This window comes from Passer montanus, unplaced genomic scaffold (genome assembly GCF_014805655.1).
Source record: "Passer montanus isolate IOZ18808 unplaced genomic scaffold, ASM1480565v1 scaffold108, whole genome shotgun sequence".
NCBI lineage: Eukaryota > Metazoa > Chordata > Aves > Passeriformes > Passeridae > Passer > Passer montanus.
The window spans coordinates 977,143-993,066 of NW_024357392.1; the positions used below are offsets into that span (position 1 = coordinate 977,143).

General features: G+C 39.3%; 1 protein-coding gene across 10 annotated transcripts in view; it reads right to left on the reverse strand.

Annotated features, from left to right (window-relative positions):
- KIAA1109 (KIAA1109 ortholog) overlaps positions 1 to 15,924 on the reverse strand; it is an 87,024-nt gene that overhangs the window by 18,261 nt on the left and 52,839 nt on the right. For 8 of the 10 annotated variants that reach the window (XM_039722562.1, XM_039722570.1, XM_039722536.1 and 5 more), the window contains exons 44-59: positions 15,311 to 15,486; positions 15,044 to 15,219; positions 13,714 to 14,420; positions 12,319 to 12,546; positions 11,852 to 11,945; positions 10,813 to 10,863; positions 7,809 to 8,015; positions 7,469 to 7,707; positions 6,647 to 6,891; positions 6,030 to 6,135; positions 3,960 to 4,057; positions 3,678 to 3,863; positions 2,811 to 2,979; positions 2,098 to 2,309; positions 1,263 to 1,461; positions 576 to 635 (exon numbers count right to left, since the gene is read on the reverse strand). In XM_039722562.1, coding sequence (XP_039578496.1) covers positions 576 to 635; positions 1,263 to 1,461; positions 2,098 to 2,309; positions 2,811 to 2,979; positions 3,678 to 3,863; positions 3,960 to 4,057; positions 6,030 to 6,135; positions 6,647 to 6,891; positions 7,469 to 7,707; positions 7,809 to 8,015; positions 10,813 to 10,863; positions 11,852 to 11,945; positions 12,319 to 12,546; positions 13,714 to 14,420; positions 15,044 to 15,219; positions 15,311 to 15,486 — 3,153 coding nt within the window. The remainder of the gene's footprint in view (positions 1 to 575; positions 636 to 1,262; positions 1,462 to 2,097; positions 2,310 to 2,810; positions 2,980 to 3,677; positions 3,864 to 3,959; positions 4,058 to 6,029; positions 6,136 to 6,646; positions 6,892 to 7,468; positions 7,708 to 7,808; positions 8,016 to 10,812; positions 10,864 to 11,851; positions 11,946 to 12,318; positions 12,547 to 13,713; positions 14,421 to 15,043; positions 15,220 to 15,310; positions 15,487 to 15,924) is intronic. The other 2 variants (XM_039722516.1, XM_039722526.1) reach the window with 2 other exon arrangements.

The following is a 15,924-nucleotide window of genomic DNA, read 5'->3' on the forward strand; positions in this document are numbered from 1 at the left end:
AATTTCTAACAGCAAGAAACATAAAGCATTTCTTTCTGCATGTACAAGTGCTGACCTATTTATTCAAGTCTTGAACAATGATGCTGGAAGATACTATATTACGTGTTGTGTGCCTAGTGAATGTCCTGTCTGCCCAGGATTTTTCTGAGTGCCACTTTTCAACATCAAAATACAGACCTTGCTCTAAACCTGACAACACAACATGGTGGTTTTCTTTCTACATGGAAGTATGACTAATACAGAGACTGACTGACAGCTATTTCTGAATGCTCTGGAGAAGGTCCAGACTACTTAGACTGGGCAGAGAGGGAATTTGGGAAAAAGACAAGGCTTTTCTGGGAGATGAAAGAGATCGATGGCAGCTCAAGGTGCAAAGCCTCAGCATGAGGAAGATTGAGCAATCCCTAGGACAAGAAGCATAACATTACTGTTATGGCAACTATTGCTGACTCTTCTCCAGCCAATTAAATTAAAACACAGTTAAAGGAATTAAATTTCATATTCTATGAAATTTATATTTTTTACATATATGCTTTTTTTATGTAGGACTTGATTTATTAAAACAAGCACATTACCTGCTGCAGCTTGGCCTGTTGTCCTAGAACACACTTCATAGGTACCATCTGGCACAACACCTACATGAAGCACACAAAGCAAGTCACTGATTAGGCAGCCAGTAAAAGGTGCTTTAGAGCAGCCCTTCCCAATCCCATCCTCAGTCTCCTACCTGCCATAATTAAAGAATGACAGGAGTTCTAGTTTTATTTCCCATTGAAGGACTTCTCTTATTTAGTAAAGTGAACCTACTTGGTAACATAGAAAATTCTAAACATGTATTATGTATAAATATATATACATATATGCATTGATTCAACTTAAAAACCCATAGAAATTTTACAATTTTCACACTATATGAAAATATTCTATTTTAGACTATTAAAATCTTCCTGGGATCTTATGCAATTGTATAAAAGCAACCCATCCAACTCCTACAATATCTCTCAAGCAGAGCTTAAATTATTACAACGATATATAAAGCAGCAAAGTTTATTAATAAAGGCAAACAACAACAACAAAGGAGTATAACCTTTTGGATCCATATTATTTTGCTTTCAAAAGGCCAAAGTATTTTCTTTAGGTTTTTTGGGAAAGCTCAGCTGTTTTTCAAGTCAATGGGAAAGCAAAAGTGGATTTATATCTGAAATACACTTCAGTGTTCATACTGTATTTCAGAAATACAGTATGAAATCACCTGCACTTACATGCATTCATGACTAGATCTCCTCTTATTTCTGGTTTCCAGTCATCCCAACTTGTCTCAAAGCCATCAGCAAAGCGGATGCAGAAGTTTTTAAAATGACCTTTGCTAACTAAAGACTCTGAGGAGCAGGCAGTGATGAGTGTGCTTTCAATAGTCAGGACTAAAGCAGAGCCAGTGTCGAGATCTGCAGAGTGGTTAGACTGGAAAACAAAATCACAGGGAGAACTCACTGGTCAATGCAATGTCAAAGTCATTACATTTACTAAACGCCATTTCTCTTTCCCTATTAACTGACTCCCTACTTATATCTCCTGTATTTTTTCTTCTCTGCAGAGAGTTTCAAAAGCATCACCTCTGTCCATACCATGCCTTGCACTGCTGTCTCCTAAATGCAACATCTACATTATAAATTTATTATAGCAGCGGGAATCAAGCTTGTCTGGAAAAGGAACAAAAATCCATGTTTGATCAAGGGCTATAATCCATAAGGCCCCATGACCACAGAACACAAGCCAAGGATCAATTATTTTCTCCAAGAAAGATGACACCTGACTTGACTGAACAATGACAAAAAGTAGCTTTAATTTTTATGTGATTTTTTTTTGGTGTTTATTTTGATGTGTACAATTATGTACAATCCTAAGTGTACAGACTGACTGATTAATTTCTAGCTCTGTATATGTACACCTATAATTACGTTTCCCTGTAAAAAAGCCTACATATTTCCTTTTACAAACTAGACCTTTTTTTAAGCTTATATCACCTGGTTCTTGCATATATACACTCCACACAGACTGATGTTTTAATAGACTTCCAGTAGTCAGGCTTTTGCTTACCTGGGGTGTGTTTGTGATGGGCAGGCAAATTCCTAAGTCATTGACAGTCAGCTGAAGGAACAGGGTTCCAAAAGCCTGTGCAGAGGTTTGCTGGATTCCAGGCAGCATATCCACCACTTCTTTTGTGGCCATATGAATATCTTTATGCAAAGCCATTCTCTGTTCATTCCAGTTGTCATATGCTGCCTTGTAGTTCAGCCAGAATAGCACAGCTTAATGAGGAAACCAAAAATGCTTAATTGAAATCAACATCTTAAAAAAAAATAATGTGCATTCACTAAATAAATTCTTTTTGTTCTCCCTTTTTACAGCTCCTCCATTACTTTAAGTCAGAGGATGTACAACAATGCATAACACGTTCAGGGTGCAGCAATCTGGCTTGTGCTTCAAAGGACAAGATGGGAAACCTGATCACTTACCATCAAAGTTAATACATTAAAATACAGAAAGTCCTGCTGTTCTCAGCATTATTCACCTGTGAGGATTTACAACAGCAACTTTCTCCAAACCATCTGAAAACTAATCGCCTCAACATGTGGAATTTTTGATGTTTGATGACAGATTTATCAATCTCTTGGCATGGAGGAGATCTCCCAAATTTCTCAGCTACTGAACATGAAATATTAATCTTGAATAACCAAGCCTTTTGAGAAAAAAAAAAAAATCTCTTCCTCAGTATGAACAAAAACTTGTAGCAATTGTCTCTACAATACCTCTGTCAAAGGCCACGGGCTGGGCAAAAACAATGGGTCTGTTCAGAGTAATGAGCACAGCTTCCCTGTCTGATGAGCCACTGATTTCCTCTCGGAGAGCATTTCTTAATCCAATTCTTGTCTTGAAATAGGCAACTTGATGGAAGTCTGAGCCAGCTTCTTCATAAACCTTAAAATATTCCAAAAAATGGGAAGAGGGAGGGGTTTGCAGCAGGGAAAAGTTCAGGGATGGGGAGGGGGAAGAAAAAAAGCCCCAAATGACTGCATTTGACAAAGTATAAAATTAAAACAGCAAATTGTGCCCTTTCTCCTCTAGCCGAAGTCCCTTTGAGGATCTTCAAAATTCTTGCATTAAGGTCTGATCACAGCATTATTTTCTTTATTTTTCATAAATTGTTAAGTAACGTAGCTATTTATGTATACAGATCCTCTATGGTGACAGTTGATTTCTATGTCCTAAGATTTCTCTTTGTCTGTTTGTTTCTAGGCATCACAAAACACTTTCATATCCTAGAACAAGTGATTCCAGGTGACAGCAAGTTTAAAAGAGTACAAGAGGTACAACTGTCAAACCAAGACAGACAAACTAGGTCAAAATGTAGGTCTAGCAAAGTCTGGGTCTCCTCTGATCTTATTATTTCATTCAAATATTCTAAAAAAATTTTATTAATATCAACAAAAGTTTTGAGTTTGACTCAGTAGAAAGGCTATTACTGTTCTAAAGGGCTAAGAAGTTCTAAGATATAAATAATATGGGAAAAAAACCCAGAAAAAAAACCAGCACTGCAACAACCTCTTGGCTTGATTATGTAATTTTTTAATCACACATTATTAAGAACATTACATGCAAAGATTTTGAGCACTAACCTGATGTTTAACAATCTGTCCCAGTGCCAGATTCAAATCCACCTGGCATTTTCCAAACAGTTTGAGGTAGCTGCTACTTCCAGGCATTGCTTTGGTTTGCAGTCTGTTGGAGAGCTCAAGCTCTATTAAGCCCGTTTCAAACCTCACAGCACGCATTGAGGGAGTTGTAGCTGTCACCTGAATTCCCTAATGGATAAGGAAGGTACCAAGTTAGGAGCATCTGGTTCAGATGATGAGAATGGAAAAAAAAAACCCACTACTGTTTTGTCATCATAAGATTACCTTAAACTGCAGGCTCAAGGAGTAAAGAAGAATTTTTGGTTTATCTCCGTCTGTTGTGCCATCATGTTCATTCCAAAGGGGTATTGGCTGCTCCCCTCCTGTACACATTAAATATGCAGTCACAGTTTTATCAAAGAAAACATTTTAAAACCAATGCATATTAAAAGGTGACCATGAATTAAGCCTCATTTTAAACAGTCATCAGTTGAAGGTTTATAAAAACAAGTGAGGATTGGAGACATCAGTGCATATTCAGCTTCTGACATAGAATTAATATCTCTCCACTAAGAATGAAGGGACAGAGACATGTTACCCCCTCCTGAGAATCTTTCCACAGTAGTGACACCTACTTTTCAAAAAGATGTTATTTGTCTCCTGCACCAATGTATCTCCTAGTTATCTGACAATACAAGTTTAATACTTGACCAAATACCATGCAAATCCCATGAAAATGAGGAATTGAAATTATATCAGTATTTTTCCATGAGAGGAGGAAAGAGTATTCTGCAATTATTTTATTTAGTATTCTGCAATTATTTTATTTTTGGGTGTAATTCCTCATCTTGGCACATTTCATTCCAAGTTATGTACCCTTGAAGAAGCAATCCTGGTTTTAATTCTCCTTGATATTTATCTACATTCCAACTTAGGTTATAGGAAGGGTTTGCTGCTGGAAAAGGCCAAGCCATTAATTCTCTCCAAATATGCCAATTGATCTAATTACAGTTATTTGGTGGTAGGGACAAGCAGTTGAATCATGGATTCAAAAAAACCCCAAACAACAATAAATTTTTATCACTCCATTTTGTATGGATAATTTTCTTTTAATCAACACTGCCTTCAATTTCCAGATGTAATTATTATGGACTGCTCTGTTCATGAACTAGTTCTCAATCTGTGCAACTTCACCTTCAGTAATTGGTACTTACACAGTTTTTTTGTAAGGATAACATGCAAACAACAGTGCAACACAAACAGTAATTAGAAAAAATACTGCAGCACATCACACTAATTGGTGTTTTCAAGCCATTAAAAAAATTACTCTGCTCCAAGCCAGAGGGACCAAGCCAATTTCTGCCCCTATTGTTCTACACTGAACATCCATACAGACCCGTGGATTGTTGACCTGACCATGTCCCTGCTGAATTACCCCAATATGGAAGCCAACAGTCACATTTCAAAAATCATCAGGCTGCTATGTGCAATACAAATTTACAGTCTGGAAAAGCAGAGAACCAGCACTGGTAATAAATTCCTCACATAAAAATGCAGTGGAGATTGAAAGGCAGGCTCTACAAAATGCTGTAAAAGCTAATAAAGGTTTCCTGGTTCAGCACTGTATGCTCCTCCACAAAAAAAAAAAAAGTTCTAATAGAATAATGACAGCTGTCAGAAGATTTATTCACTCCCTAAGCATTTTCTTACCCAATACTAATATATTTGGCTGGAACAAATATCAGGGTGTTCCTTGTTAGCCTTCAGGGAATTTGGCATTTTCCATTTTCTCTACTGCGTTTTCTAACTGCCTCAAGGGCACATCATGTGGACCTGCACCATTCTTTTACTGCATTTGTATAGCTGAACACACACACAGAGGGACATGAAATGAGGTAGATGTACACACAGACACTTTTTACTTAATTACTACTTTTTATTCTTTCTTTCCTAATTACGTTTCCAGCTATTGATGAATCTTTCCACTAAAAATCAGGTGCATTTCTGTAACAGTCTTTTAGGATAACTCAAAAAATGTTCAAATCAAACAAAGTGAATACACAAAGTAACCCAGCCAAGGTCAGACCATAGTGGGACACAGAGGCTGATCCCCAGAATGCCAAACAATCCTCCTTTCCAAAAAAAGTCCTGCTTTTGATAGATCTAGAATAATTTCCAGAGCCTCTGTTATCATTTCAAAGTCCAGTTCTGCTTCCTGCTGCTGCTTGCAGTGCTAGAGGTGAAATGAGGATGTCTGTGAAATTAATGAGCTGATCCTGAGAGCTACATGGCAATGTTGCCATCAAACAAGGTTTGAGGATCTTACTTACAGCAGCTTTTAAGTGTTCTGCTTACCTGAAACCTTCTGTATGACCTCGTTTACTTCCTTCATGAACACTTTTTGCACAAATACTAAATGGTTTAAAAGGTCAGTCGTGAGATTATGTTCAAAGGAGCCAACCTGTGGAAACAGAACATTTGAGAACAAACCTTAGTTTTAAAAACAGTGGATTTTATGGTTTTTTTTAAGCTGGAAACATCAGAATTCTCAATTACAAACATGCCAGACTATTTTTTGACTAAAGAATTGGTCAGTAGGAATGCCCTGCTTTTCCCCAGCAGATTTTTTTTTTAAGCAGCATCCCTTTTCCCTCTGGAAAAATTAACCATGGAAATTGGCACACAAGTAGAACTTATGAATAGAACACTCTGTGTTGAACAGAACATTTTATATCATTAAGGTTCTATGTCATGGCATTATTCCACATATGGAGCTGTCTAATCACAAAAAAAACCCCAAACCTACAGCTATAAAATAAAAAACCTTCCAGTTTTTCACTATTTGGATTAATCCTGTAAACCTGAGAGTTCTGAAGGAGACAGATGGTTTAAAAAAATGCAAAGATGCACAGACAGAATCGTAACAGAAGGGAAGTAAGTTATCAAAGATGCCTGCAGCCTTCAAGAGCTACCTCAGCCACACAGCGCAGGTAGTTGCCCTGCAGGTAGTAGCCTTGCTTGGCAGGGAGCTCATCGATGCTCCAGATCTGGTCAGAGTAAGTGTCGTGCTCTTCCATGACATATTTCCCTGACATGGTGACAGGAGGCAGGTTGAGACTGGCCGAAGGAGGAATGGTTGACATGTCAGTGGCAGAAACTTTTGAAGTGAAACGCAGTCTGTGGTTTGGAAGCTCAAAATTAAATCTGGTTTGGGCACCTGTAAAATGAAGGTGGGGAAAGAAAAGGTATGAATTGGCAAAAGAATCTCTTATTTATCCTTAAATTTAAGAACAGTTTTAGAACAATAGAAAAAAATTTAAACGGTTAAAATGTTACTGGAGTTCACAGACCCGAGGAACTATAAGTATCTGTCCACATGACTCTGGGTTGTCTTAATTTCTAAAGAAAATGAAGATTCCACAGTAATAAGGGGGAAATCATACAAACCACCTCAAGAGTACTGAGGCCATACTATTCTCAAGTAGCATTACAAATTAAAACTTAATTAAGCAAAGATCATACACTTATTTCAGCAGTTAGAGGGAAGCTTCCTGGTAGGATGCCATATATGAATGCATACATGTCTTCATGTGCTCTTGCATTCTGCCTCTGGGAATTGTCTATAATAACCACAGTGAAAATTCTCTTTATGGGCCCACCTGGCTGAAGCCCACGTTAAAAAAAAAAAGCTGATGGCAACAGATTCATAGCTCTAGCTATAACTCAACAGAAACACCAGGTGCTTTTGGCTGCTTAAAAGCAGTAATGTTTTTAAAGCTCCAGAGAACTGTCACCTGTCATTCCATGACTCCTCATTCTTCCCATCTTGTATTCCGCCTTCAGGGAGGGCAGGAGCGCTGCTCCGATAGCAATCCCATCTATCATGGCACTGAACTTCAGCACTATGGGCTTCTTTTCCAAGCCTTCTGGCAGCTGGGGGAACTCATTTGTTTCAACCGGCGTTTGGTTGATGCTCGTTGGAGTCTTCTCAGAGGGCAGAGGAGTGGCCACATCTTCTTTGGCTGGCTGGGGCCTGCAGACCGCGACAAAGAGAAGGAAACCCTTGGTGTTAATCTGCCACAGACACCCGAGGTGACAAAACCCTGGCGGGGGGAGGGCTTTGGGAGCACTCACGCGGTGGAGGGCTGGCGGATGAGATCGGAGATCTGCTTGGAGAGCTGGTGGGAGCTGCGCACCATCATGCTGTGCAGCGTGGCCGGGTGCTGTGGGATGTTGATGCTGATGGCGCCCACCTTCACCACGGCCGCGTTGTTGGTTTTCAGCCCCCTCTGGGCGCTGTACAGGGCCTGGGATTTGGCAATGCTGCACTTCACCACGGTTCTGACAGCAAAAGGGAACAGCAGTCATTTGCACGCCCTTCCAGTTGCATCTTACACCGAGTTTTTAAGTGTTAGCTGAATTTTGAAGTAGTGTTGTTTGTCAGCTACAAACATCCCTTTTTCTTTCACTTTACACACAGATGCATTACATGCCACAAACAACTACGCTACACTTAAGGGAACTACACATCATGCATGGCAAAAAATATCTATTCGAAAGTGCTATCCTTGCTCAAAGTAAGATCATTTCAGTGCATACACACCAGGCTGCACATAGACAAATTTGCACACACAGAAACAAAAAAAGAGCCTTCCATTTCAGCTCCTGTTCAGGAATAATCTTGAATCATCCTTTTGGTAAAAAGTCAAATCTGAGTTTTGCATCCAAGTGGGGTGTTGGAGGAAATACTTAACAGTAAATACACAGCATGTGACAGATGAATTTGTGAATTATACTGATGTTTAATTCGAACATATTATTCTAAAATACATCATATAAACTTGATTTTAATATTGAGGAGGATATGGTTCACAATGGTTACCCAAGATAAAAAAAATGTAATTGCACTAAGCTGACAGTTTTTGATGTCATAACAGAATTTTGGCATAGCACAATTCACTACACTCCTATTACAAGTATATTGGGGTAACACATTGATGTTTCTATGGTCAATTCCTGGAGGATTACCCAATGGAAGTATATTATGCAGCCAACACAGAATTACAGCCTTAAAGAGAAGGCATGTAGTTGTCAAGATGCAATACATCAGCTAAAATAGCTGAAAAATAGACTATAAAATTGCAAAATTCAATGCAAGTTTATCAAATACTATATTTCAAGGGGTAAAACACTTTTCGTATCATATTTCAATTGTTTATGGACAGTTTGGTCTCATGGTGGAAGCTAGAATATTCTATGAACTCTACTCTCTAAGTAATGTTTCTTCTTATTGTTATGTTAAAATATCAGCAAGCCCAAAGCAAACCAGATGTGGAAATACAAACTAAACCAGAAAAAAGACATCACCTTTCTGCTTACAACCAAGAAATACACAACAGTGTAAGGCAACGACTGGCCTATCAACAGGAAATTAATTGACTGAAGTTCAAGGAACACTCAGATTTTCACAGCTATTCAAGTGACCTAAAGCAGTTCAGAATTAATATTTTAAGGAAGACCATCAAGTAAAAATTATTTCAAAATACGTGAAGGAGGAAACAATTCACAACAATATTCAGAAAAAAAATACAAATAAACATTACTTAAGAAAAAGCCAGAATTACTTTAATCCACCTCTTTAAAAGAAAAACATTATTTTTCTTGATGCTTGCTCATTTCCCACTCACTTCCTGCTACCATTCTGACTCAACTGTTGTGAAGCCAATCCAGAACACACTTCCATCTCCATCTATAACACAAAATACTACTGCATTCAAACGACTTTAAACATTTCCCTAATTAAAAATATATTACACCAGTATAGCTGTTGCAGAAGAAAAAAAGCTCAGCAAAATTAACTGTGCTTTTCTCCTTATTTCATGCAACAAATTAATTTCACTGCTGCTTGCCTACAAATAAACTATTTCCATGACAAGAATGAAATGTGGAACAACTGTCTGGCTAGCCATTTATTATTAAAAATCTGCAGTTTGCTCAACTACAGAGACATGCCTGTAACACATCTGGTTGTAGCTTATTAAAATCATTAATGATTATTTCAGTTATATACCAGTAATGCTTCCAGAAAGAATTCTATATTCTCACATCAAGACCATAAATGATCACTCTCCAGACAAATTTGTGACAAAAAGTCTTTGTCCCACTACAGAACCTATACAAGGCCAGTACTCAACAGATTTTTGAGAATGTTGTAACAAGTATGTGCGCGGGGGGAAGTCAGCAGGAGGCCTGTAACACACAGGAGCTACTGCACCCAGGCAGCAGCAGATACCTGAGACGTAAATAAAAGGATCCTTCAGTGAATTCCGGCCATAAGGAACTGTAACTTTCTAAACCAGAGGCTGTATCATGTTCATGACCCACCACTAGACCTATCCAACACGGATTAAAAGGATTTATCCAATCCTTTTAATCATTTATACTCTTGTTGACCACATCATATGGCAGCCAATTCAACAGCTCAGTGATGCTCTGGTTTAATGCTGCTACCGGACAAAAAGGAACACAAATCCCAATATTTTCCCTGCATCACTTGCAGTTTTTCAGTCCATCACCTCTCATTCCAGAGCCATAAGAACATGTTAAAGTTAATCCTGCATTACCACAACACTGAATAAACAGACACAGAGAGGAGACCTGCACCCACACACACAGATCTTCAGCATGCCTGGGAATTAAACCAGCACACAGGGAAATAAAGACAATAGGGACTGGCCCTGTTCATGATTACACCACAACTATCACTCCAAGCACAGCAGTTTCAAAGCAAATCTCACCTCTGTGTTCCCTTGCACTTATCATCAGTATTTCAGCTCATTAAAATAAGTATAGAAGCAGATCTAAAGAACTTAAGGGCCAGTGAAACTATTCTAACATTACATTAGTGAGTGCAGTGTAATAGCAGTCCCTAAAACTTTATTGCTAAGATTGACAGGGCTTTTTTTAGGCAGTATTAGCAGGCTTCATCAAAAAAAGCTTATCTAGGTAATACTAGGTGGTGTACCAGGATGTATTCAAGCAACATCTGCCTCCACAATCACACACAGTAAGAAAGCAGCCATTATCTACACAATACAGTATTAACTGCAAGACTATTAAACATAATAATATGACATACAGAAACTCTTGTTTGGCTGTGCTTGTAGGAGATGTAGGAAAATCCTCCAGTCTACAGATGAAGATTGAAGAGAAAGCAAGAAAAACAAAAAGCAAATAAAGAATAAACAGTCATGCAAAATTAGTCAGTTAATTACTTGTAACCCACAATATGACATTTATTTCCAAAATTACCAAGGTGAAAGTTTTGGTTTTGCTCATGTTTGTTCTTTGCTCTTGTTGTTTTTAAGATTTATGATTATTTCCACCCTTTCCTTTTGTACCCTCCCGATATGTAAAACAAACATGAAGAGCTTCAATCACCTTCATGACTGTCAGATTGGAGCTTTTATTTATCCCTCTGAAACAAACTTACTGGAAGCAATTTAGCTGAGGAAATTATAAAATTCTGTAGGTTTTAATGTCTGTGTAGCATCCTCCAAACTACCCAGGAATTAAAAGGAGAGAGAAACTTAAGTGACATTGTTTAGCCCCATTCTACAAGAGTCCTGTTCTAAGACCAGTACACATACTGAGGGTTACCCAGCTAACACCCAAATTGTGTGAGGGTGATCTGTGCTACAAAGAATCGTGGTTCAGCTCCTTCTGCAACTCAAACAGAAAGAGATGCAGCTGGGAACAAATTAAAATAATGCGTGGCCTTTTTGAGTCTGTGAACCTGGCAGAAATAAAAAAGACAGAACAATGTGGATGCTGAGCAAGTGATTCATTATGTTCATGCACAAGAAGTGGATGTCTTCCCCTCCCCTGCCACGTTGTGTCTATTACATAAAAGCTGGAGAAGGGATATTAGAACTGTAAAACTAACATGAGAGAACAAAGAATGATGCATCATGAGAGTTGAAAAATATATCTATTAAAGAAACACTATAGCTCTTAAACAGGAATAATTAGCATCAGTAGATTAACTACTCCCTACAAATCTCATATGGTCTCAACCTACAAGTTTCAAAAAGCAATTAGAAGCATAAGAGAAAGAATACAACTCATACCACTTCTATGAACTTGAATAATTTTCAACTGTGAGATCTCCTACTTACTGGATATTTGGAGTAATTCCCTCCAGCAGGACAATATTGACACCTCCTATGTGAGCAGTGGCACATGTCTCAGTCATCTTTTGGTGTAACACATCTTTAGGAAAAAAATGTATTTAACAGCATTTCAGTCAGTACAATACTTCAGGTAATGCTTACTGCTTTTTAAAATATTGCAGCAGGAAAATAACTGAAAAATTACAGCTTCAGCAGCCACAACAAGTGATACCAACTACAAAATGTGACAAGAAGAAAGCTTTTGAAAATTAGTGACTGTCTTCTAAGAGAATTTCCTCCACGGCACTTTCCGAAAAGCATGCAGCATCCTTTTATAATCCTTCAGCACCCTAGTAATAATTTTTTAAAAGCACTTGTTGAATATTATTATATTACACACATAGACATACTGCACACACACAGGTAAAGCTGCCAGGAATTGAAGTACAGAGAATGCTTTTAGCCCACCCCACCTTTCATTTTCTCTTTCAGGGTGAAGCTGCCGTGGATCCTCTTCAGCTCGGATTCCATGGTGAGGCCACCAATGTCAGCCTCCAGGTGGGTTCTGTTCACCATCCCTATCCCAAAGATGATGAGGGTCACGTGCTGCGGCTCCGAGGTCACCAGGCTGCGCTTCCGCCCGTTGTCCTGCTCGTTCTCAAACACCACCCTGCAGGCAGGCTCCGTGGGGCTTCGCACACCTACAGAGACACCAGCACAAATTCAAGGCTTCATTTGTAATAAATCCCTGGCGTACCCCGTTTATATTTGTATTTCAAACCAAGGATCACATAGCTTTCACGTCAAGAAAGCTCTTCAGGAAAATTATCTGTGCCTTGTTCGCTCCACCCCAATAGCATTGCAACTGAACTGAATCCAAGACACAATGAAGACAGTAATGAGTGATGTGGTTTCATTATTACTCATAGATATGCTCTCATGAACCTTATATAAATATTTGTAATGATCTGATTTTATTGTTATACCAGAAAAAATGCCCTGACAGTTTCCAATCTTCCTGTTTATTTTTTTGATCATTCCACAGGCAAAGGTTTTTATAATTCTGTTTTGGATGAACAAGTTTTCCTTTTCAAAATTCAGGAGGCTAAAAACAATTTTAGAAAATTTACATTTTGTGCAGATATTGTAACTGTGGATATGATATTCTGTGCGTGAAAGACACTGGTATCTGTCCAATACTATCTGACATTTTCTCAAAGGTTTTTTGTTCTTTAGTTAAAAGAAGTCCAAGGAAAATATGGCAATAGAGCAACTATACCATCCCCTGCATATTCACAGCAACTAAGTTCAGCAACAAAGAGAATGATGCTAAGTCAGCTCTCAGACTTACTCTGCTGTGTTGAAATACAATGGAAATAGCAATAATCACACCAGATATCAAAGTTTTAGGTGAAAATATGGCCCAAACACTTGTAATCTTTGTGAAACTTGGCCAAAATCATTATTTCACCTTTCCTTCTCTCACAGCAAGATTCACAGATTTTTTTTTACTGTCAGTCATTCTCAAGGCAGAGATTAATTCCCTCAGGATGGCTTATGTACATGCTTGCATATTTTCACAGAATGATAATATACAGCATTTCCATACCCCCTTGAACACAAAACAGCACCTCAGGAGGAACAAACTCAATCCACACTATGCAATTAGTGAGAAAAGTTAAGCTTTCCTTTTGTACATCATCTTGGTGAACTAATCAAAAGCTCACCTCTGTCCTCACCACTTTTCCCTCTAATCCAAGTTAGATGGGGTGGGCAGCTGACGAAAAACACCTCATGAGCAAGTTTTAGAAGCACCATTTAAGCAAAAGCACACACAGTCACTTATTTGGGCTCATGAACCACTTTACCTGTTGGCCCAAAGGTTTCAGAAGACTTCTCTAAGATGCCGGTAGGATCAGAAATGAGTGAATAGAAGTTCAGTAGCTTATACATATTTTGCCAGCACTCCGCAGAGGGCTCGCTCTGCTCCGACACAGTAATGGAGTCAGAGTCATCCATATGGATTGTCACGTGGTCAACCACGTCTTTGGAGCCTTTCCTGGACACTTTGGACGTCCTCCGCTCCGACCTCCCCAGGGAATTCTTGTTGCGAGCCTCCTTCTTGTTGTTGTCATTGTTTGCTCTCTTGTTCTTGGTGTTGTTCACCCTGGTGCCCCCGTTGAGGCTGCCCCGGGAGCTGCGGCTGAAATCCGAGGAGCGGAAGTCCCGATGCTTGCGGGTTTTGAAGGTGGGGGTCGGGGAGGCCGAGCCAGCCGTGTACCTGCTCAGTTTGATGTCTGTCTGCGTGGCCTTGATGTCGTCGATCATGGTGCTGAACTGGTGGATGAGGCGCACCAGGGCCATGTCCACGTGCTGGCTGATGGACTGGCAGGAAATGGTGAAGTTGCAGTGGAAGGTGTTGTAATAGCGCTTGTTCAAGTCGTGGAAGGAGAGGGCGTTGGTGGAGTTGTGAGGCGTGCACATGGATTTCTCCATCACCACAGCGCTAATGCTGAAAGTCTCCAACATCAAAGCTGGTTTGAATTCCAGAGGAGGAAGATTGACAGCTCCTTGCCTAAGGAAAGGAAAGATACAAGTTACTGCTGTGCTGCTTTTTATGAGAGTGAGTGTCAAATACCTTTTTTACACAGCTTACATCTAATTTACTGAACCCAGCCTTTTACTTCCCTTAGGATATCACCTTTATACCACAGTTCTAAATATAATAAAATGAACTTTTACAGTTCCATACTGTGTGCTACTAACAGAGAAATCATCCAGTTCTATGAAACCTAGCTTGGCATGCAACAATTACATTATATCCTAAAGTTTTGCCCAGAATTGGTCTGGGGGAAGATTCAGCATTTTCACAAAAAGTCACATCGTTATTATTTACAAGATTAATTACTAAACACCATTTCAGAGCCACTCAAATTCTCCCCCACTGTTATTCCCACCATCTCTTCCCTTTCCCCAATCTCCAATTTTCAAAAGCAGCTGAGATTGTGACAGTTAAAATTCCCAAATCATTCCATAGGAAGATTAAAAAAATATTTTAACAGGAAGACAAAATGAAAGATTAGAAGAATAAAGGGCTGCTCCTTATCCTGTGAAAGTGCTTTGGAAATCTGTCACCACACAAAAAGCCTAACTTCTGTTCTTTAGCTAATACATGTGTGTTTAAACCTCTCATCATACCTTCGGGCTCGCTTGCTCTTCCTCTCCTTTGCTGTGTCTGAATCAACAATATCTGCTCTGAGGCAGTCCAGAGTTCCTGAGAAAGAGAGGTACTCTCCAAAGTACATCCTGTAGCACAGGGGCATTGCATCCTGCGACTGAATCCCTGTGTAACTCAGCAGAGGTTTGAAAACAACCTACAAAACAAAACCCACCCATTTAGTTATGGAAGGCCTTGATCATTTCCACATTCCTGCTCACCATTGGGTGATGTGCAACCCCAGTTACCTGTGCATCTGCCAGCTGGACAGCAGGGAAGCCCTGGTTACCTTCTTCTACTCCTGCAATGTCATCCTGGCTGGTGCTGTGCTGAGAGTGGGTGCCATCCAGGGTGTTCTGGTCGCTGGACAGGACTGTGTTGAAGTCTGAAGCAGAGGGGATAGTAGGAAGATTGGGCGCCACACCTGGAAAATAAATACCCATGGAACACTAACACCACAGCAAATCTTACCACCACTGACATGATTAATTCAGCAAGATTATTTACACAGATAAACAAACCACAGCGGGGTCTGTAACTTCACAAAGGTGGCATTCAGGACAAAGAAACAGCCTGATATTGCTGGAACAGGTAGAGATTGTCCAATTCAAATTTGGAAAGAGTCTTTCTGCAGAGAAGCACATACCAGTTTACAAAGGAGCCACAATAGTTCAGCAATATGTACAGCACAATGATGTTTGTAGGATCAGACTGTTGGTCCAATATTAAAAACAAACCAAAACAACTTCCTATTGCCTACGATTAATATAGCACAGTTGAAGGAGTGTTAACAGAGAAAAGATTCCAGTGTAGTGTTAGTGAAAAAGAAAATTAAGACACACATTGAAAAGTCTGAATGATG